Source organism: Pelecanus crispus, chromosome 3, assembly GCF_030463565.1.
Source record: "Pelecanus crispus isolate bPelCri1 chromosome 3, bPelCri1.pri, whole genome shotgun sequence".
Taxonomy (NCBI): domain Eukaryota; kingdom Metazoa; phylum Chordata; class Aves; order Pelecaniformes; family Pelecanidae; genus Pelecanus; species Pelecanus crispus.
This window is the reverse complement of record NC_134645.1, coordinates 111,598,935-111,617,358: the sequence shown is the minus strand read 5'-3', so window position 1 is coordinate 111,617,358 and position 18,424 is coordinate 111,598,935. Positions and strand designations below refer to the sequence as shown.

At 36.4% G+C, this 18,424-nt stretch overlaps 1 protein-coding gene across 4 annotated transcripts in view; it reads left to right on the top strand.

Annotated features, from left to right (window-relative positions):
- Positions 1–18,424, top strand: part of MYT1L (myelin transcription factor 1 like) — a 129,858-nt gene that overhangs the window by 67,438 nt on the left and 43,996 nt on the right. For all 4 annotated transcript variants that reach the window (XM_075706882.1, XM_075706881.1, XM_075706880.1 and 1 more), the window contains exons 10-13: positions 689–936; positions 3,258–3,494; positions 5,233–5,354; positions 6,277–6,345. In XM_075706882.1, the coding sequence (XP_075562997.1) occupies positions 689–936; positions 3,258–3,494; positions 5,233–5,354; positions 6,277–6,345 (676 nt within the window). The remainder of the gene's footprint in view (positions 1–688; positions 937–3,257; positions 3,495–5,232; positions 5,355–6,276; positions 6,346–18,424) is intronic.

Genomic DNA, 18,424 nt, shown 5'->3' with positions numbered 1-18,424 from the left:
TCTCCATTTATACAGCCACTGCTTCTGCCTTTGTGCAACCCATGGTAGAACTCACATGTGACCACCACCTTTCTTCTTCCACTATGTTCCTTTCCTTTCGGATGGCCAGTGTCATAATATTTGCCTGTGATGTAGGAAGAAGAAGCCTTTTGGGAAGCATGAGGTGTTTGAGGACATATGGGTAGCACTGTGGCCCAGAGACCAAGCCTGTCAGCCTTACAGTGGGCTTGATCTCCAGCAGCTCTGGGGAGTCTAGGCCTTAAATTAACAGTCCGCTCATGTAAATATGAAAAGGTCCCGTAGTGTTATGTTGCCCCTCATTAATAAAAATGAACGAGCCGAGCAGATCCTACCTTCTGTCTGACTATATATGTGGGGTAAAAGCAGTGTTTCTGTGTTTCTATTGTTTTCTAAATCCAGCCTGTTTGTCAGAACGATTCATGATCACGTCACGCAGATTTTTACAGGAGGTTATTTCATACAAGCTCACATATGTAGCATATAAAAGTCACAGACAGAAATCAAGAAATACAGCCATCATTCTTACTGCCGGCTTTTTTTTTTTTTTTTTTTTTTGCATCGGTTACTGTTGCTCATTATAAATTTCACCTCCAGCAGTTTGTTTTTCTCTTCACTTATGCAGAATGCTCGTTCTTTTGAGTCATCCTTGTCATATTTCTTCCCACAGCTAAACGCTACTGTAAGAATTCAAGTCCAACCAGCAGCACAACAAGCAGTTATGCCCCTAGCAGCAGCAGCAATATGAGTTGTGGTGGAGGCAGCAGTGCCAGCAGTACCTGCAGCAAGAGCAGCTTTGACTATACTCATGACATGGAGGCAGCGCACATGGCTGCTACTGCTATTCTGAATCTCTCCACTCGCTGCAGGGAGATGCCTCAGAACCTCTCCACTAAGCCTCAGGATCTCTGTGCGAGGGTAAAAATTAGTAATTCTGTTTGTTAATGAAGATTTCTTTTTCTGCACTTGCTCTGTGGCCCTGATAGATAGAAGAATAGCTTTAGTATATTTTTTTTTTTCCCCCCTCAAAATTAACATAATCTGGTGGCTCTGCTAAAGCAGGGAGGAAAAAAAAAAAGAAAGATGCAAATTGCTCACAAGTATCTCAGGAAATCCCGATTGGTATATAAACTGATAATACTGATAGCATGTACGCCTTTTTTTAATTTGTCTCTTACTAGTGAGATCTATAATTATAAAAAATGTTTGCGTTGCTCAAGTGGTATTAATTGCACTACTGATTTTTTTGCTAAACACAGTCTGATTCCTACATTTTGTGAAGGGATTAAGATTTAACGATGTATTTGCATTTAAAAGTCACAAATGGGGCCTAAGGTTGTAAGATCTAGTACAAAGAAATCTATGCTATTTGTATGTTATAATTTCTTGCCTGTCTGTGAAATCACTGCATAATACATCTGAAATCAACAAATCCTCCAGTACAGGTGACATTAAATGTGCTTAACAGTAGTGCAGGGTCACTGATGTTCTGTATGTTCACAGAGCCTCAGTATATTATGAAATGTCTATACAGATACAAATAAAAGCTTTTGTTGTTAAGTTTTATATATTAAGAAAAAGAGTGCACTATTAACACTCATTAAAGATTTACCAAAGATTTTTTTTTCATTATAAACATTAAGTTTCGACTCTGATAGCTGTTGAGAAATAAGTATTTAACATGCACCAGCAAACAGTAGGGTGTTACCTATAGGAGACCACTAGATGGCTAAGTAGACAGATGCAGTGCAGAGGAAGCATTTTTATTGTGCTTATAGAAGAGCTTTTGAGCTGGCAGACATGTTCTGTTCTTCTACATGTAGACAAAGGTTTTCTTCCCCTCATCGTGTAAAGCCCTTTGGATCATTCATAGCAAACTAAATCCGCAGCAGTAGGTATTAGTAATAACCATGATTTAAGCCAGAATGGCTGGTGACTTTGTTTTCAAATGCTGCTTTTTAATATTAATTTATTTAATACTGTTCAAGAGGGAAATCTCTTTCTGGCATGTAAATAAATACAGTTGTACTCGATATCAGCACAATGGAAAAGGTTGGAATAAAATGCTAAAAATCTTCTGTGTCAAAACCAGAAGGGGCCTCTTTCCTAATGTGTCACCCTATATTGAGACTGAAGGAATGAATCTGAGAAGATGAACAAGTATTTTCTAAATTAAACGAGCAAGATAGCAGCAATTAGGTATATGCTCTGACAAAAGGCAGTAATTCAGAAAGAGAGATTTGCATTCACAGCGCTTTTCTGCACCTCTCTTGTTACTCCAGAGGAGAGAAAGTCACCACACATATGAGGAGTCAGGCGCATTCACATTAGTTTTGAAACCAAATTTCTTGTGGAGCATTTCATTTTTGAAAAGATGAGGGATTCTCTGTGGGCATTTTTATTGCCTTATACCCTTAGATTTTTAAAATTTGTCTTCATTTTAAGATATCTTTTTTCTCCTCACCTAATATAAGACAACTCTTCTTTGTTTCTATAAAAGAAGCCAGAGCCCATACTCACCCTATTTTTCACAGTACCTCAGATGCTGCAGAAATTGGCACAACTATTGTTGCAACTATTCCACTACCTAAATTTATGGATTATGAAGATAGATATATGAAATGTTAATACATTTACATCTGCAGGGAAGGAACTGTGAAATTTGAATGTATTTCTTCATTGTCAAATGGTGTCGAAAAGGACTTATTTTGGTACCCTACCTCCCTCTTTAATTTTCTGACATTATCTATTCAAGCATTGGCTGTTAATATTAAATAAACAAAGAAACACAGATTATTTGATTCTAGCTGGTTTTTGTTACTCTGATCACCCAGACAGGTGTCAGGACTGGAAACAAGAATTATGCAGATGTTAACTCATAGATACTCACCTCTTGCAGAATAAATCAAGAGCATAAAGACAACAAGAAAATACCTTCAGAGATTTCTCCTTTTCATTCCAAATTTTGCACCTCTGTGCTGGGTGGCAGGAGGGGTAATGAAGACTCTCCCCTCTTCCCCCAAACATCAGATTAGCCATTCAGGAAGAAATCTACTTTAACAGCATTAATGTTGTGTAACAGCATCATGCTATGTGTGGGAGGGGGCTCAATGCTTACAATCTATACAGGAATGGAAAAGCATTTTATCATTCTGCTAGGCAATCAGATTGGAGAACACAGAGAGGTAACAGTTTGATAGTGTGAAGCTGAATTAACAATATTTTTCTTATTTTGACAGAATCCTGATATGGAAGTCGATGAAAATGGGACGTTGGATCTGAGCATGAACAAGCAGAGGCAGCGAGATGGTTGCTGTACCATTTTGACACCACTGGAGCCAATGTCCCCACAACGGCAAGCCGTGATGAATAACCGGTGTTACCAACTGAATGAGGGTGACTGCTGGGACTTGCCAGTGGACTACACTAAAATGAAGCCCAGTAGGATAGATGAAGATGATTCCAAAGAGATTAATGTATGTCTTTTTCATCTATTAGTTCTCATTGCAATCTAATTTTGGTAATTCATTACATTTCTGAAATTTGAGGGAAAGAGGAAACAAAATTAATACATGATAAAAATGGTGGTTCTCTACAAAAAGGACTTTCTGCTGGTTAATCTTTAGGACTGTATCATACTCGCACACATCTGATCTGTGACTAAGTTCCATAAGACAACATTTGAACCATGAATGTGAATCATGTTTTCTAACAGCATCATCTTGTTAACAAATATTTTCTGCAGTAAAGACGTTTCGCTATATCCAGATTACGTTACTCTGTATAAGCAAGCTGACATAACTGTGCAATACTGGGATAATCAGCTCTCAAGACAAGATATTCTCCTGAATTTGAAAACCATAAATGATGTGCTGAGTATTTGAAAGCATGTATTACTTAGAAATCAATTTAAACAAAACCAGCAGAGTATAATGTAAGCTTTCAACTATTTCAGCTAATCTTCTTCTAGATTACTTATACAATCCTGATAGCTTTGTGCGTGAAAGGGCCTGTATTAATGAAATACTTTGTTTCAAGAATACAAAGAAGGAATATTAGAAATAAGTACCACTTTTCAATTCATAATACCAAGACAACAGCAAACCCCTTTAAACAGAAGAGGCAAATAAAGCAAATATGCTAGTAAATTTATTTTACTTTTCAAAACTTAGAACAGCCAGGACACTGAAGAGGTCTGCTGAGAAGTTTTAATGTCACTGATTTTGTTCTTCAGGTTTCAGCCTTATCTACTGTGCAGTTTACAATGCCACACTCAACGCAATTTAGCCATTTGGAGAATTCTAGAGATTGTTCGCTGTTTTGTCTTGGTTTATAACAGAAAATTAGGCTAATCATTTGTGTGTAGCACATCTCTTGCCAATTTTAATTAAAACATAAAACTATTTTCAGTAACTTTGAAACGTATAACAAAGTGGCATTTTCACTAGATATACTGAATGCATTCTAGCTCTGGTGTTAATTACAGTTTTGCTATTAATTTCACTGCAGTTAAGAGGAAATCTGTCACTATCAAGGAAATGTGAGGTAAACCAGAGAGTATAGCATGTTTTTTTCAGAGTAAGCAGAACTCCGTATTTCTACTGTGGTGTTCATAGCACCATCTGCAGGAATCACTAAATCAATGCATTTGTCCACTTCATTCCTGAAATAGATGATTTTGAATTTCTGAATGTATCAGTAAAGTTAATTATAAATTACGTAATTATATTTTGCCAGATAGATCCATTGGGGTTTGCCTCAGATTGGGATTCTGTGTGTAGATGTTGAGATTGCTCCTGTTTCATCTTTGAGATGTTCTAAACACTTAAAATGTTATTTAAGATGGCTTTTTGATACATAAGATACTGTATTTAGTCATCTTTTTTCCCTTGCCTCTGTTTTGCAGTGACTTTAGGAAAAAATACTGCTTCTTTTAAAGCAAAATAATTTGACAGCTATAGGAAAAGCTGTGTTTTGCCCCTTTTTTTTCTTTCCTAATTAAGTAACCTATATATTCCACATATTGTTAAGTGTTCATCAGAATATCCAAGTACTGTTTGAAGGTTTAATAAGTGAAGGAATATAAAATGATTTCACTAATTTTCTCTGGCAGAATAGGATAAGAAAGAAGATAGTGTCTGATGACTCTGCTTTGCATCATTTTCTGTTGTAACCTCACCTAGCTGAAACTAATGCTTATATATTTGCCTGTAGCCAGAAGATTTGGATCCTTTCCAAGAGGCGCTTGAAGAAAGAAGGTATCCTGGTGAAGTTACAATCCCAAGTCCTAAACCCAAATACCCTCAATGCAAAGAGAGCAAAAAGGATTTAATAACGTAAGCATAATGTGAGGTGAAATTATTTTTCTCCTTTTAACCTTTTCTCTCTTTGTCTTTTTTTAAACAAACGAGTACATATACGCCTTGCAGTATGAGCATGCAACATTTGCAGCATATAAATGTTTCAAACTGCCAGTTAAGTAAAGTGATAAGCTAACGTGTATTTGCTTGTTCTTAATGATGCTATATTGTATTGAGACGCCATTTTCATTTAAACCTGTTCATTTTGCAGCTTTTCGATTAGGATGCTTAAAACCCCTTGCAGTCATTGCAGCTAAACTGGAAACAATGAAACTTTTAAAAGTTTTTTTTTAAACATACTTACTATTTTGGCTGTTTTTGTTTTTGTTTGGTGGCAGATGTCCAACACCAGGGTGTGATGGGAGTGGTCATGTGACTGGTAATTACGCCTCACATAGAAGGTGTGACTTCATTTTTTTCATGGTGGATTCTGTCTTTTCAATTTATTGTTTTCAGCTTACCTCAACAATGCTGTCAAAGTAAAACGTTGAACTATGTGTTAACCCTTTGAGTAATATATGTTGATCTTAAAAGCATGCTAATTTGTGTGTTGTATAAACGTCTTTTATTTTTAAATAGATTACTAAAATTTCCAAAGTATTCTTAAGCATTTAAGTAGTTAACCCAGGAATCTCAACTATTTTTTGTTACATTTTACTAGTTCACAGAGAAACAAACAAACAAAAAGAACATCTACAGTGTGTAATTTTGGAAGTAATGTTGATACCTAAATATATTCAGAGGGTTAACTATATTACAAAATTCAATATTACAGCACTTGCCCCATCGCTTTTCTGCATTACAAACTTTTACTTTTTAATTTTTATGTTGTGTTTGTTTGGGAGTGTTCAGTTAATAAGAAGATTAACTTACTTGTATGTCCTGCCATGTCTTACAGTTTATCTGGCTGTCCCTTGGCTGACAAAAGCATTCGAAGTATGCTGGCCACAAGCTCACAAGAACTCAAGTAAGATATAAAGAACAAATATTTTCTTTATAAATACTTCTTTGACTGCAAATTGTGTATAGTTGTATCAGAAATTAGAAACACTGTCTGGAGAGATGCTGCAGAAGGGGCTGATCCTGCTTGGAACATGTGTTGAAATCTCTAGAAATCCCATACAGGCTGGGTCTATACATAAATCTGTTGACTAGCATTTCCTTTTGTGTATTCATTAGGTGATAGGGATGGACAGAAGTCAGAACTTCTGAAATTTCATCTAAATGTTTCAATTCCTGTTCAATTTTTTTTCTGAATGTTTGAGTTTGCTAGTTAGAACAGAAAATTCTCATGCGATTAGACTGATGAAATATTTCTAATTACATAACCAGTAAAGTGCTATAGTTTCTCAGACATAAATCGGAGGGAAGAGAAAACAATTTGTTTATCCCTAATGCTTGCATACTTTTCCCCAGGTTTGTATCACTGTTACCAGCTTAATGCATTTTCTCATTTGACTATGTTTTTTAGTGTTTACTTAGTTATTCCCCTACTTAAAATGCATTCTTTACAGTTCCTTTCAGTTCTTTGGAGTGACAATTGTGAGCAATGAAAGTTAGAGAATCGTGAAACTTAGCTTTGATCTGTCTTCCTGCACCATATGCTCGACTGCAACTCTGCATGTGGAAGAACTATAGCATTTGTTAGTACTATGAGATAGTGGTACTCCTGAGTTGGTACTATGGTTAGCATGGAAAGATGTTCACAAGCAACAAGGAAAAATTGGGTAGGGACAGTATGAATAGATAGCTTATGCTGCCATGCTAAGCAGTATTCTGTCTTTACCATACTTGAGTGCCTTAAATAGTATTTCTTGAGTTTAGTACATACCTTGATGAAAAAAACAGACTTTGATGTAAATAAAGCATGGGAAAGATAAGAAAGCAAGCATGAGAAAGCTGCTGAAGTAAGATTGCTCTCTAGTCTTAGCTAATCTAGTCACTAGATACAAAAAATAGGTACAAAATTTACAATTTATTTCCCACCCAATCAAAAATAACATTTTGAAACTATCAGTTTAGTTCATGCTGGTATCTGCTGCTAGAAGGCTATGTGATATGCAAGGGGAAGGGATGTAAATGAGATCAGGGAAAACATGTAAGTATAAGCAAAGTAAGACATGGGCACATAACCCCAGAGAAACTCAGATTTGACCTGGATTTTGGGTTGGGATGGGTCAAGTGGTAGATGTTTGAGGAAATGTAATTACATAAACAAAACACAGAAAAGACCCTTGGGGCAGCATGAATAATAGTTTAAGCACATACTTGGCTGCTCAAACCCTTTATAAAGTTTCCACTTGTGTTAGGAAACTGTTCCTGAATTACCCCACCTCCTCTACCTTTCTCAAGCATCTGCAGTCAAGCCTACCTTGAGAGACCAGGAAGAAAAAAAAATCACTTAAACTTGAGAGTCCACTCCTGTCTCATGCCATTCTCTCTACCTATTTCAAGTTTTGCCTAAGCAAAGAAAAACAAGATTAAGTCATATTTAAAGTTATATTTTCAGGTTTAGCATCTATTATTTACTTAGAATTTAGCATAAATGATTTATTTAGCAGTTGTCACAATACCTAGTGAACACATAAAAACTCTGTTAAGTGAATTAAAAAATTAGGAGATGCCACAAGTTTAAGCAGGCTAACATAACTCACTTCTCTTTTGCATTTTCATTACAAGACAATCCTTCATTTTCTGATCACATATTTTTCCATAGGATAACAAAGTAATTCATTGCACAGGGCAGACAGTAATCACTGCATAAGCAACTAATGAATTTCTTCTGTTTTCCTCATTATCCCATGTGTGGCCCTGTCTGCTATCCACTGCACTTTTCTCAGACTGTACTCTCAGGATGTAACGACTAATTCACTCATATATCTGTCACTACAATTGCATTGGAGTGTTTCCTAATTAATTTATCTTTGTTATAAATTAATTAATTAATTTTCATCTATCCTGAAGTAAGTCAGGGTTGGTATTATCCTCATTTTAAAGCCAGAAAACTTAAGCAAACTTGATTGCTCAGTTTGAGACTTCTAGGAGTCAGTTTGTCAGAGTTCTTCATATGGTAGAGAACTGCACATGTTCAAAGCCAAGTACCCACTGAATTTGCTTGGAGCAGTTCCACACGATGAGTGATCGACCATTTATGAAAAGGAATGAACTGTACAGAAAAAGCAGGATAGAGTCCAGTGATCCAGAACAGCAATGGGGCTATCCTTTCTCCTTCCCCAAAACTCTGATCAGTCCCAGCTTCCGCTTGGTCCATTCACTCTGTCCTGTTTTCCTTCATCATTTTTCCTACATTGCTCCCTGTCTCAAACTCCTTGTCTAATCAGCCCATCTCCTGCCTCCATCAAATTTATATTTTTATTGTTCTCTGCCTCTTAGCCACCCTACTGAAGTTGGTACAGAGAGAAATAAAGCATCTTTGCATTTCTCACATATATTCAAAAGCAGGGAAGTAGGAGTCCTATGGATGGCAGCATCCTTTATACAGCTCTCATTTGTGCTCTTGTTCTCTGCCTAAGATGGAAGAAGATGTGATCATGTAAATGATAATGCGTATGCACAGAACAGCTAAACCAAAGCTACATAAGCGATTTTGATTTTGGAATTTTTTAAACTGTGAAGTACTTCGTTTACATCTGTTATATTTCTGTGTGTGAGGTTTGGGGGTATAATTTCCTTGCTTTTAAAAAGATCAAGCTGAAAAGAAGCAGAAATTCCATAATGTGGGATTCTACTGGCTCTCTGTCAGGCCACCAGCCACCATGGGAACTTTTGATATCTGCTATATAGGTCACCTGAACTACTGTGATAGCAAACAGCAGTAAAAGGTATCATGCTCTGCATGGGGTGACACCAGGAGCAGGTGGGGAACATTGCTGATGTTTTTCATACAAATTTGCTGACAGTGGAAGGGTAGTGAGAATCAGTAACCTTGGCTCCTGCCCCAGGCTATAGAGAGAAATGTATACACAGTTCTTGCCTATATCCCAAGCTGAGATCCCTTCTGTCCTGTCCCTACCAATCTGTACTGTTCCCATCTCTTCTTCATCTTTTAATTCTTGTTCCAGTTTTTAATGTAGTTGTTTCCAGTCATCCATAAAGTCTTCAACCTCTGTAAGCTTTCTGGAAAACACTTTCCTAATGCGTGGGGTATAGAGAACAATCGGTAGTGCGGTAGAAGAATTGATAGTGCAGCATAGGGATTGTATTTCTGGACTGCATAGTTTGGAAAGATTTCATACTTTTATGGCTTTGCTGTGCACAGCCTATGTAACAAATATCGCGTATGTGCTGGTAAAGCCTTTATATCACATTTTACCAATCCATGATCTCCTTCTGTGCACTGTATAACACACACAAGGTACATATAATGCAGCTTCCTAACTGGAATTTCACTAACACACTGATTCTTTTTAAGCCCCAACTAAAACAAAATATAGCAGACATTTCAAATAATATTCATGAATAATATCCCTCAGATAATATTCATAATAAAAATAATATGAGAATCTGAAAACATTAGAGAAAAGTTTATATTGCTTAACAGTTATGCTCACTGTATTGCCTTTTGGTAGTTTTGGCTCCATAAATTCCACCACCCATATTTCCTGGCTCCCAGAATAATAATGTTGCAGCTTTCAATTAAACTGTTCCAGGGTCGGCCCAATTATTCCTTACCACCCATGCTTCGCCTCTGTAAGGCTTCTTGCTCAGGTTTACCATGCAGATTGTATGATTCTCCACTTTCACCCAAAGCCCAAGTGGAAACATGAGAGTCTTTGTGCACAGTTTATCGGCAGACCAAAGCAGTTACACAGCTTGGTCAATGATCTCCAAATAACAGAAGAATTTCTTCAGCTTTAATTCTTAGTTACTGCTGCTGGCAAAAAAAAGAGGTCAACAGCTTTAAGGGTCTCTGAAGAAATTAATATCTGGCAAGAATCCAAGCTTTTCCAGCATTAAGATTTGGGTTATAGTACTTGTGAAAAGCAACTAATTTTTAAAGGACCTAGGGACTTATTGATGAGTAAACTTAACTATGATGGGAAAGCAATTAACAGCCCACCCAGTGACAGCTAGCAATATTAAAATATTCATAAGTTAAATCCAGTTTAATCTTACCCAGGGGCTTTTTCTTATCAGTTTTCCTTATTTACTCCTTATCATAGGATGTTTTTCTAACAGTTACAGTTACTTCAAAGCTGTAATCCCATTGTAGAATTGTAAATACTATAAAAAAGCAACATTTTGAAGCATTTTTAATCTCATGCAAAATAAAATTAAAAAAAAACCAACCTAAAACTAATTATTGTTTTTAAAAGGACACAATTTGATCATCAGTAAATCAGTCCCAGCCAAAATGCAGCATACTGACTGAGAACATTTTTACTCAGCATACTGACAATGTGGGAACCAGAGAACCTGGGTACCAGAGACTCTCAGAAAATTACAAACTTAGTTCTACTTAGTGCTACTTTGATGTAAAAATAATCATACTTTTTCAAAGGCCATAGGTAACTAAGTATTAGCTTGGTCTACCATGGAACTGACTATCAACTTGTCAGCATTTACCCTTGCTCCTTGGGTCAGTTTTCTACCAGAAAATCCCATTAGCACTTATATTAGAAAATCAGAACCTCAGAAAGATTTGCAGTTCAACCATGTGCCTACAAGTTTGGATACTTATCTGATTCTGCTGTAATATGCCCAGTCCTTCAGTTCCAAACCACCTGTGTCTCTATGTAGATTTTGCATGTCATTGTTTTCTGTGGTGGACATCTTTTGGTATTCCCCTATGACACTTACAGGGAGGAGTACAGTCTCATTTCCCTCTCTACAGTGAAGCCTGAGAGCTTTTCTTTTCCACATCTCTTCTTAGCTCAAAGTGAGGAGCTCGGTCTATTTTTGCACATTCTCCACAATGAAGTAAGAGTTGGAATTTCTGTACCTCCTTCTTCCTTCCATGTCACTCTGCCCTAATTTCCATATTCTTGGTGGTCATCTTCTACTCTTTCTCTTATCTTTTATCCTTGTCTCCCTGTTCCCAGATGTGTCTTCAGTTCAGATGGAAAGGTGAGCTTCTCTGAAGCTTTCCCTGTTAACCACAACTCTTCTAGGAAGAACAACTCCATGCAGTACAGTTTTTTCTGGACAGAAAGGGTATCTTAGCTCATACTTCTAGAGAAACTCTTCCATGTTAGCATGATCTCTCATATTCACTTTTTATTGGTGTAATTTTACTGCAATTTGCTCAGCAAGAACTAACCTCTGGGAAGAAGGGATATCCTCCCAGAAATGGAGAAGCTTGTGTTGTATTTATTCTGACGAATATGTAAAATAAAATATTACTGGAAAAAAGTAATATTTTCTTCCTCACTTTAGTGATCTTGCAAAAAAATAGGCCTTCTCCAAATACAAAATTAAAATGCAGAAACAAAAATTAATAGGATATATTAGTAAAACACCACAGAAACATTCCCCTCTTTAGACAGGTAACCAGATTATCCTTGGACATTGATTGGTACATGTACTCTTTAAACCTTGATAGCTCTCCCAATATAGAGTCACTTTTTGTGCTTAAACCAGTTATTTCTGCAGAGATCCGTTTAGCTGCTGAAGTGATTTCTCCACCTACATCCTGTGTTTGCCACTTGAGGTGTTTCTGATGTTCAGTGCCTGGGTGTACATTTGTTGCTTCATCTGCACAGGAATATTATCCCTTCCCTTCCCTTCCCTTCCCTTCCCTTCCCTTCCCTTCCCTTCCCTTCCCTTCCCTTCCCTTCCCTTCCCTTCCCTTCCCTTCCCTTCCCTTCCCTTCCCTTCCCTTCCCTTCCCTTCCCTTCCCTTCCCTTCCCTTTTCCTGTAGACATTACATCTGTCCTCCCAGAAGATCTCAGTAAGACTATGAGCCATTATATAGTCTTCACTCACTTTTCTCTTAGAAAATTACTCTTTCTTGCAAGAGGAATAACCATTTCCATTCTTATTACTACTTTTTTACCCCTGTTATGTCCTCTTTTTTTTTTTTGAACATGGGAAACTTAATAGAAGTTGTCATTACAGTTTTTCTTGAATACTGAGGTTGTTGAGCCTAGTAAGTAATCTTGTGTTTTAATGAAATACTCCTTTGATGCTAAGTATGTATCCTTTGAATCTGCAGATACTTCTTTAAAGTTCCTTGATGTTTTAGCTAACTTTTATATAGAGAATGTGATTGCAAGGACCAGACATGATGTATTTGGAATAATGTTAAAAATTACTAGAGTGAGTCATTTGTAAATTAGAGTGTTTTGTTAACTTGTCTGCAATGTTATGGTAAAACAAACTGCGTTTTTTAATGTGTTATTAAATTGCAAGTCAGTGTGCAAGTCTAATTTAAATTATTAAAAACAAAACCAAGGAACCTAGATCCCCAATATTAGTTCACCTATAAGGAATAATCTTTCCCATTTTGTTCAACTAGATCCTTGGGCCAAGTGAAATTAGGAATCTCATGTGGTTTCAGTGGGTTTTTTTTGCATTTTTGTTTCCTGTATTTATTGCAGATTTCCACTTGGATACCTTATCTTTGATGGCAGCATGCATGCCTGGCCAGAACAGAACACCTTGGGCTCTGTTCCTGCACTTCTCAATACTCAAATGGGCACTGTAGGTTATACCTAGCATTTCCAACCTCATGTTGTGTGGTGTTATGATAATGTCCTTTGTATAGAAACCCATCATCTGCAGCAACCTCATCTCTGTAGTCGCAATAAGTTTTACATATGGAAGTGGCTGGGCTTTTTTCTGTTAGAATAACTCATTCAGACTCTGGTAAGGTTGAGTCATTCCATTTTTCCCACTTAAGTTTGTCAACTTTTGTCTCCAAAATGGAAAATACTTGAGTTCTGTTTACATAAGACCCTTCATCATTGTTTTCATTACTGAGAGGTAGTCTTAAAAGCATGTACTCTCTAAAAAGCTCCTTAAAAGCCATCTGCATATCAGTACCTCTGATGCTGTGAAATGTTCCATGCAGGCACAAAATTGTTTGCATGAAGCACCTTGCAGAATCAGGGCCTTAGTAAGTTTTCAATACCATGAAATGCTCTGAAATTAGAGGGTTCATTTGCATAGTGGCATCTACAATACCCAAATAGTTTATGGCCTTTTCCTTTAAGTGCTTAATTATTTCAAATAGAAGCTATTGATAGCTGGACTTTTTTTGCTGTCTGGATTTTAATCAGTATTTAAAACCATTTGCCACTTAGTTATAACCTGAAATAGTCTCAATTCAGATAAACGTTCACTGAATTCGAGTAATTTTTTCAAAACAACCTGTATGACTTAAGAGTCTAAATTTTGTTTTCAGAAGGAATGTAAGTGCTGGGCATCCACATCCCTGCAACTTCTATATGCCTAACTTTGAAACTTGTCTGCAGTAACAACTTAGGCAGTTTTAAAGACACAACCCTTAGTTCCTAAGCTCTTCACTAATCACCAAATATTTCAGTGTGAATGTTTATTTGACAGTTCATTTTAATTTTCAAAACTTTTCTCTTGTCAGTCATTCTAGTGCCATTCTGTGCAGTCCCCAAGCAGCTATTCTGAGAGGAGCACTTAATTGTGATTAATTATCAATGAATTTGCTTAGTTATGTTAACATCCCCAATGAATCTCTCTAAGGCCTTCTTGTCTTGGAGTCTTTCCATTTGTACAGTTGCCTCCGCCTTCCTTGGGTTTGGTCATACTTCTTTGTCATTGAATGTGTCCTACATAATTAATCTCATTCAGCCTGGCATTTGCTCGTATTCAATTCAAGGATCTTTTCTTTGGCACAATTTGGTTATTGTGCAAACTCCCATTGTGATGTTGATCATTTTTGCTTCAAATCAACAGATCATAACCAAATGCTCATTCCATCCAGATCCGCAAAGATCTGCAACATGATGCTGTGGTATATCCCAAGTGCTGAGGCAATCCCCATGGGAAGTTGCATAAACTATACAGTTACTAAAAGGGGAATTAAAAGTGCAGTGCTTTGCACTTTCTGTGTTTGGTCAGACTTGCCAAAACCCTTTAATATATACCCCAAAATAAAAGTAATTTTGTCACTCGAAGTCCTCAATATGATTGTCTGGATCCTCAGTTGGTGTAAATTAGCATAGCTCCATTGCCTTCGGTGGAGTTACGCTAAGATACAACAGTGATGATCTGGGCAGATGCCCTCAGCTGCTCTCTTGGGTTAGCATTCATGTTTGATTGCCTTATTTAAATCTTTTGAAGTTATAAAATTCCTTGCATTGTTTGGTTTCTTAGAATGGCCAATTGCTAACTCGATTACTTGGTGTCTGTATCTGCACAGTAACATCTGATTTTGCCATACAGTTAAGTTCACCCCTTTATTTTTATCTCAGTGCTATTGGGACTTTATGTGGCACACATTTTTTGCAGCACTGTAGTATCTATATCAATGTTTTATATCTCTAAAATATCCCATATCCCTCATAAACACCTCATCATAATCTTCTTTTACAATATTTTTTGTATTCCCAGTAAGTGGAATTTACATTTGCTCATCTGCATGTAAAAACTGCTCTTCTACCCTAACACACACAGAATTTCCACTGCTTCAAAGTCTGCTGGTTTCTCTCCTTCTACAGATAACGACATCGTGCTCTTTCAGCATGGGCTCATTTGGTGTACACTGTGTGAAACAACCTTAGATTTTGAGGAGTATTTTAACACTGGCCATCATTAATTATTTTTGTATGTTTGACTGTGCTTACACTGCACTGAGCTCCAGCAGTATCTGTTTTTTGTAATAAAAAAGAGGCAGAGGAGGACTGCAGTATAAGCACATTTCTATTGTTATCTATTATTGTTTGGACTGTGGTAAAAAGGAAAAAAAGACAGACCCTTGAAAAAAAGTAAATCTAAATAAATTATATTTAAGATGCAGTTTCCAGAATTATACTATTTACACAGTTTCATTAAAATGTTCAGCTGTAAAGCAGTCAATCAGAGTGATATTTTAAATGCCATCTTCAGGCTTCAGAGTTAACATTACATGGTGACAAACAGAATCTAGTTTCCAAATTTTCAGACTTCAAATTAATGGGGATATCATTATAAAACATATGATCAGCTTAAAAGAGCTATAAATATAATTTATTCAAAAGAGATTAGATACTGGAGCACTTTTCTTCTGTATTAAGTAGGAAAGGAATCAAATCATGCAGACGCAGTTTATAAGAAAGCCAAGCCATAGTCTTTCTTTGCTTTGCTTTTCTTTTTTTTTTTTTTTTTTTTTTTTTTAAGAGGTAGAGAACTATTTTTTCCAGGCCAGTCAGTCTGGCACTTTTCTTGAACCCACAATTAAAATAAAAAGCATGTTAAAGCAAACTTAGTAGAAAATCACAGCTTACTCATTTTGCCTGTAAAACTATTGAGCTTACGGATTTTTGTTTGCTTGTGTAAACTGATGATAGAAGAAAGAACTAAAATGACCCTGTGTTAAATGCAGTCTACTGAATGCTGAATTCAGAGTTTAATAGGTAAACAACATATAATTTACTTTTTCACTATATGATCTGAATCTATAATTCAGCCATGAGTTAGGCATGATATCAGACAATAGATATAAAAATGAAAAAATAGCTTGGTTATTTCTTACAAATATTTGTATATTTTTCTTTTAAATACCAGGATTATTCTTTAAAAGGGAGTGAATTCAGTATCTGCTATTTTAACTTCTGTGTATTTCATAAATAAGTTTTAATTTAAAAGCTGTAAATGTTGGGTATGCTGGACATTGCAGAGATAAATCGCTGGGTTTTTTTCCCCATGAACAAGAGTTATAAACAAATTATGGAAAAAACCAGGGAAATCATAAAAATTGATATGAAAAGAACTGAATAATTAAAAAAAATATTATAGATTATGGGTTTCTCCTCAAGGCTTCTCCAGGAACCATTGTAGGTGGTGATTTGTTTTCCTCTGATGCACTAATCAAGAAACATCTGTCAGGAAAGCGTAAGTATGTTCCATAAGTATAGGTGTAATGGAGGAGGGGCAAGGGCCTTCATTTTGAGTAACACCCAATACACCTGTTGTGACTTCAGTGTGAAGAATCTGAAAGAACGGTATTATTAAGAATTTTTTTTTCTTTTTTTTTTCTTAAGACAGCTAAGGTTTAATCCTCAACACTCCCATTCACAGAAAAAGACCTTCAGTGGTTCTAAGTCTTTCCTGAGACCTGATCCAAAGTCCTCTTAAGTCAATGGAAAACCTCCCACCATCTTTAGCTGGCTTTGGATCTGAGATTATGTTCTGTAACTGTGAAAAGCTTTCCCTGAGCAGCATGTTTTTAATGGAGTGAGAACAATATTACAAGGCCAAATTCCATGCATAAGCCCATGAGCAGAATTTGCACTCCTTACACTTGACAAAACCAGTTTCATGTTGATACTGTCATAGACAGAGTCCTACCATTACTTGTTTTACAATAAAAAGGTATTTTTAAGGTATTAATTAGTCAAACATTGGTAAGGAAGTTCTTTAACTTTTGTTTGACTTCTATTTAATGCAATAAATCTCTGTAAACTAAAAATAAGTAATATTTAATGCGTAATTGTCTACCAGTTTTTATGCAAAACTTTTATCCTGAATATGATGTTTTAACCATAGTTTACCTGATTTTAATTCCATTTTTACAAATTTTGGTATTAACTCTACTGAATCCAGAGTAAACGCTACTGATTCACAAATGGGTAATAAGTAAATACATCATGACCACATATCTCCAATTTTTGCAAAAATTCGTGTTAATGTTAATGTACCACAGACCAAATGTGTTTTATATCTTCATATAAAGTCTTATATAATCAAGAATGATCTCAAAAATAATTCTACTCTATCTTAAAGTTTAAAAGCCGTTATTTCAAGGTAGTGGGATTGTCTTTAAGGCTCAGAAAAGCTTTCTTTGTCTGTTCATGCCAATGAAAATAATTTCCATTCAAAAGTAAAGTAAATGTAATGCATAAGATATTTAGCCAAAGGGTATTTTTTTTTCTTATAAATTTCCCTCACAATAAAAAAGGGAAATATGGCAGTTTCTAAAGACACTGCCAATGGATTAAATTCTGTGCAAGAGATACAGTCTGAGTACTGGGAAGTGGGAACCCATGTGAGGCATTTCTGTAAGATGCAGTTTGCTGGGTAACCTGTTCCAAAGTCTTTCATTTGACTTTCCTGGGATGCTATATTCATCTTGAAATTAGTGGTTTTCCTGTGGCTGAATGGGTGTTAAGGCTGGAATTCTGCCTATTCCTAGTTCATGCCAAGAGGTTAATAAGATGCTCCTCTTCTTCCATGTTGTATATAGCTGAGGATCACAACCTCTGAGCTAGTCAAAACAGAGGATTTGTGTTTCAGCTCTGTTCCTGCCTTGCGTATTATTCTCTCAAATCTTCCTCAGGGGGCGTTTAATTAGCAGGAATGTTTGTGAGGACAGTGATTTTTTAAAAAATATTTTGTCAAGAGTTTGAACACAGGATGTAAAAATTCACTCTGAAAACAAAGTTATGGTTCCTCTTCACCAGCCTGGAAAGAGAAAAGTATTAATCAATGTTTAGATGAGATCTGTACCAGTGCTAACCAAGTGAATTAGAAATGAGAGTAAGGAGCAGTAAATAGATGCTCAGGGATATTTGGCTATAAGCACACAAAAATAACAAGTGATTTTGGAAAAGAAGTGTATTGCTTTAAAAAATCAGAGGGAAAGCTTTTGCTTGCAAAAATCATGTAACGCAGAGTTGTTAGCCTCTCACTCAAGGCTGCTTTTCTAATTCTGCAGTGCATGAGAGCTCTGAGCCCTAAGGTATAATAGAGCATGAGCACTTTCTCTGCCTGCATTCCCAACCGTGAGCAAAGCGTTTCTGGGCGAGCGAGCTGTTTTCTACACTGCAGTATGCAGTCGCACAGTGCCATTGTGCTGCACAGCCATTTATCCCTGTTTGTAACCTCCGACCTCTCCAGCGCTCTGCGCGGCT